Source organism: Penaeus vannamei, chromosome 31, assembly GCF_042767895.1.
Source record: "Penaeus vannamei isolate JL-2024 chromosome 31, ASM4276789v1, whole genome shotgun sequence".
NCBI classification, from domain to species: domain Eukaryota; kingdom Metazoa; phylum Arthropoda; class Malacostraca; order Decapoda; family Penaeidae; genus Penaeus; species Penaeus vannamei.
In genome coordinates this window covers 30,656,354-30,661,090 of record NC_091579.1, presented here as the reverse complement: position 1 = coordinate 30,661,090, position 4,737 = coordinate 30,656,354, and the positions used below count along the sequence as shown (strand labels likewise).

Below are 4,737 nucleotides of genomic sequence, written 5' to 3'. Positions count from 1 at the left end.
TATATACATATATATATATATACATATATATATACATATATATATATATATATATATATATAAATGTGTATAGGTATATATATAGATATGTATACATACATACATACATACATATATATATATATATATATATATATATATATATATATATATATATATGTGAGTCCTGCAACGGTCCAGCCACTCTCAGCCGGCTCAGCCGCGAGTGAGCGCGGGCAGACTGACACCAGCAGGCGGGATTCGAATTCGGGGCAGACCGAAAGTGTACACACACACACACACACACGCACACACACACACACACACACACACACACACACACACACACACACACATATATATATATGTATATACATATACATACGTGTGTGTACGTGCGTGTGTGTGTGTTTACTTGTTTGTATATGTAGGTATGCATCTATTATATTTATTGTTGTAACTTTCCAGTTTTATCAATAAACTATCGTCATTCTCGCCACTTCTTTCATACGTAAACCCAATTCAGACTTTTGGCTTATTCTCTCCCAAACAGGACCCCCCCCCCCCCCGAGCGTTCTTCCCTCCCTCCCACTCTCCTTCTATACTTCTCTCTCTCCGTCCCTTCCTTACTTTCCATCCCTTCCTACTTCTCTATTTATTTCCCTCTCCCTCACCCGCTGATTCTCATTCGTATCTTGCTTCCCCCTCTTTTTCTTCCTCTTTCACTGACTTCCTCCCTTCCTCCCTCCCTCTCTTCTTCCCTTCCCTTCCTCCCTCTCTGCTTCCTTCCCATCCCTCCCTCCCATCCTTCGTCTACCCTCTCCTTTCTCCTTCCTTCCCTCATCCAAACATACGTATATTTATACACATACATATATACATATATATCTCATTCTCTACCATTTTCCCTCCCTCCCACCCTTCCTTCCCTCCCCATCCCTCCTTCCCAACCTTCCCTCTCTCCTCCCCATCCCTCCTTCCCTCCCCATCCCTCCCTCCCACCCTTCCCTCCTTCCCTCCCCATCCCTCCTTCCCTCTCTCCCTCCCTCCCATCCCTCCCACCCTCCCTCCCACCCTTCCCTCTCTCCCCATCCCTCCTTCTCTCCTTCCCTCCCCATCCCTCCTTCCCTTCGCATCCCTCTCTCCCTCCCCATCCCTCCCACCCTTCCTTCCCTCCCCATCCCTCCTTCCCAACCTTCCTTCCCTCCCCATCCCACCCTTCCCTCCCTCCCTCCCTCTCCCTCCTTCCTTCCTTCCCTCTCTCCCTCCTTCCCTCCCACCCTTCCTTCCCTCCCACCTTTCTCTCTCTCCCTCCCACCCTTCTTTCCCTCCATCCCACCCTTCCCTCTCTCCCTCCCACCCTCCCTTCCTTCCCTCCCACCTTTCTCTCTCTCCCTCCCCATCCCTCCTTCCCTCCCTCCCTCCCACCCTTCCTTCCCTCCCCATCCCTCTCTCCCTCCCACCTTTCTCTCTCTCCCTCCCACCCTTCCCTCCTTCCCTTCCCATCCCTCCTTCCCTCCCTCCCATCCCTCCCTCCCTCCCCATCCCTCCTTCCCTTCGTTCTTTTACTTTAAACCGTTGCCATGGCGACGTTCCCGGAGGCATCCCTCGCAGCGAGCCGTTCCGCCAACGCTCGTTAAACTCTGCCGCCAAAATGAGGATCAATCGTCCGAATCCGTAATCAGTTTGTTCGGCGACGGCGAGGGCGGAGAGACTCTGGACGCGGGAGTGAAGGAGTCGTTGGGGTTAAATAGGTTGTGAGAGATCGTTTGGTGGTTGAATCTTTGGGATGGGATTGTGAGGAGTTTGATTGGTGATTCGTTAAGTTGTGAGTGTATACATTGTTCGTTAAGTTGTGAGTGTATAAATTGTTCGTTAAGTTGTGAGTGTATAAATTGTTCGTTAAGTTGTGAGTGTATAAATTGTTCGTTAAGTTGTGAGTGTATAAATAATTGATATTATGAAATAAGTCGTGAATGTAAGCAAATGTCATAAAAAAAGCTATTAGAAAATTGTAATAAAAAGAAAAGGAGACAGAAAATTATAATAAATAACAACAGCACTTTTTTTTGTTTTTGTTATAGTATCTGAGTAACATCTCATTATTCTTGTGATTTTTTCTCTTAAGAAACAAGTAAAACATCGCAACTAATTATCGACGTTATCAAGAAATCTAAAAAAAAGGAGAGAAACAAAGAAAAACTCCATCACAGTATTTTCGTCTTTAAGAAGTTTTTACCTAAGACTCGATTTCCGTTTTTTTTTTCTCTCTCTCTCTTTCTTTCCTTTATCATTTTATGCTTTTATTTTCATACCGAGAGAGAGGGAGAGGAAGAAGATCAATTAAAAACAAGAAATTATTCTGATCATGCATTTATTAGCAAAAAAAAAAAAAAAAAAAAACATGGTTTTCAGTGATTAATGTACAATTTGGCACTTAAATTATTGTGATTGTTTTTCAAACGTCTATTTCTAACCCTGTCAATCTATATATCTATCTATCTAAATGAAAACAATGATGCATATATATATATATATATATATATATATATATATATATATATATATACATATATGTGTGTGTGTGTGTATGTGTGTGTGTGTGTGTGTGTGTGTGTGTGTGTGTGTGTGTGTGTGTGTGTGTGTGTGTGTGTGTGTGCACATATATATACACATGTGTATCTGCATATACAGTACGTATTCATTTATTAATGTATTCATTCAGGTATGCGCTTATATGTACGTGTATACATGTGTGTGTGTAAATTTGCTGCACTGTGCGTTTGTGTGCGAGTGAATATGTCCTGTATGTGTGGGTGTGGAGGTGACTTAGTACGTGTGCTTGTACATGTACATTACTACTCAAGTACAGATTAACTACGATCTCCAGATTGACGGAACGAGCTTTTATGTCAGTTTTTCCTCCGCGCCAGGTCTTGACCCCGCGGACGGCCCTCCGGGAGAAGGACCCCGACGCGACTGTGCGCCCCCCCCCCCCCCCAGGCGAGGCCGCGGCGGAGGGAGGGAGGGCGAGCCACACCAGGACACGCGGCCCCTGGCGTTACTTCCCCGACGCCTGGTAACTGTCGGGAGGAGGCTGGACGTTACCGCCGATCCCTCCGTCGTTCCCTCCACCAAAGGTCCCTCCCAGGTTCCCTCCCAGGTTCCCTCCACCAAAGTTCCCTCCCAGGTTCCCTCCCAGGTTCCCTCCGAAGCTCCCTCCACTGTTGCCACCCAGGGTCGCGCCCACCTGTCCGACGAGGGCGTTGAGCGAGTAGAACTGGGCGGCGAGGGAGCAGTCCACGTTGTACCACCAGTCGCACACGAAGAACTGCTGGCTGAAGAGCGTGCCGACGGGACACAGGAACGAGTGCTGGCGGCCGTCCCTCTCGCAGACGTGGAACACCTGGCGGACGTCCTCAGTGTGAGACAGTTTACCAAGTTGGACAAATATCCCGCGAAATCTTAAATCAAATGAAAATCAGAGGTTTGAGTCATAACGAAAGACAATCAGAGATCTACCTGGCAACCCACTGACGGTGCCGTGTCCGCGTAGTACCCGGGGAGTCGCTGGTTCCTGCAGGTGAAGCCCGTGTTAAGGGCGCTGCTGGGGCTGGTGAGGGCGGGGTAATCCTGACCAGGGACGCCCGGGATATTCTGGGTAAGGGAACTCCCTCCCCCGGAAGACCCAGTAGCCCCGAGTCCACCGGCGGCTCCCTGGCTGTTGCTCTGGTAGTAGTCTCCTCCGCCGCCAACACCGCCAATTCCGCCAATTCCGCCAATTCCGCTAATTCCGCCGCCGCTACCGCCGATTGCGCCGATTCCGCCGCCGCCGCCCAGGTCGCCGAGCTTGACGGACGATCCCGCGGCAAACAACGTGGCTGAAGGGATGAAAAGGAGGTGGATTTGGTCGAAGATAGATAGATAGATAGAGAGAGAGAAAAGAAGAGAAGAGAGAAGAGAGAAGAGAGAAGAGAGAAGAGAGAAGAGAGAGAGAGAGAGAGAGAGAGAGAGAGAGAGAGAGAGAGAGAGAGAGAGAGAGAGAGAGAGAGAGAGAGAGAGAGCATGAAATACGTTTTATGCAATGGGTAAATTCCAGGAAAAGCGTATGATCTAGACTCCCGTAGATGGATTTTGGGATTTTGAAAGGTCATTGGTGCAGCCCACAGACAGGCAGGCAGACGTGATTAGACAGATAAGGATAAGACAGCTGACACGCACACAGTAACACACACACTGGCCTGTCAAGTCAAGAGTACAACCGAACACAACACGTTACAACTCTCCTCGATCTGGTCTTAGGTCCGTCCGTCGCCTTCGCTAAGCTCTGGTCTTCGTTCTAAGTCCTTCGTCTTCGCTAATCTCTGGTCTTCGTTCTAAGAGTCCTTCGCCTTCGCTAAGCTCTGGTCTTCGTTCTAAGTCCTTCGCCTTTTCTTACCCAAGATAAGGACGCTGCGAACCCTAGCACTCATGGCGACGTCCTTGGCCGATGCCCCGAGTCACGACGACGCAGGAGGAGGCGATGACGGAGGAAGACGAGACGAAGGAAGGTTGTGAGGGTCTTCGAGGAGGCGTCGGGGTGATATATACTCCTGGTGGGGTGGGGTGGGGGTTAGGGAGGGTGAGGGGGGGTTAGGGAGGGTGAGGGGGGGTAGGGAGGGCGAGGGGGGGTTAGGGAGGGGTGAGGGGGTTAGGGAGGGTGAGGGGTGGGGGGTTAGGGAGGGTGAGGGGGGTTAGGGAGGGTGAGGGGGGGTTAGG

At 49.3% G+C, this 4,737-nt stretch overlaps 1 protein-coding gene across 1 annotated transcript in view; it reads right to left on the bottom strand.

The window, feature by feature from the left end:
- Positions 1-4,451, bottom strand: part of LOC138867689 (uncharacterized PE-PGRS family protein PE_PGRS20-like) — a 5,281-nt gene extending 830 nt beyond the window's left edge. Inside the window, exons 1-3 of the mRNA XM_070144225.1 lie at positions 4,418-4,451; positions 3,518-3,860; positions 3,088-3,443 (exon numbers count right to left, since the gene is read on the bottom strand). Of these exons, the coding sequence (XP_070000326.1) occupies positions 3,088-3,443; positions 3,518-3,860; positions 4,418-4,451 (733 nt within the window). The remainder of the gene's footprint in view (positions 1-3,087; positions 3,444-3,517; positions 3,861-4,417) is intronic.
- Between the last annotated feature and the right edge of the window lie 286 nt (positions 4,452-4,737).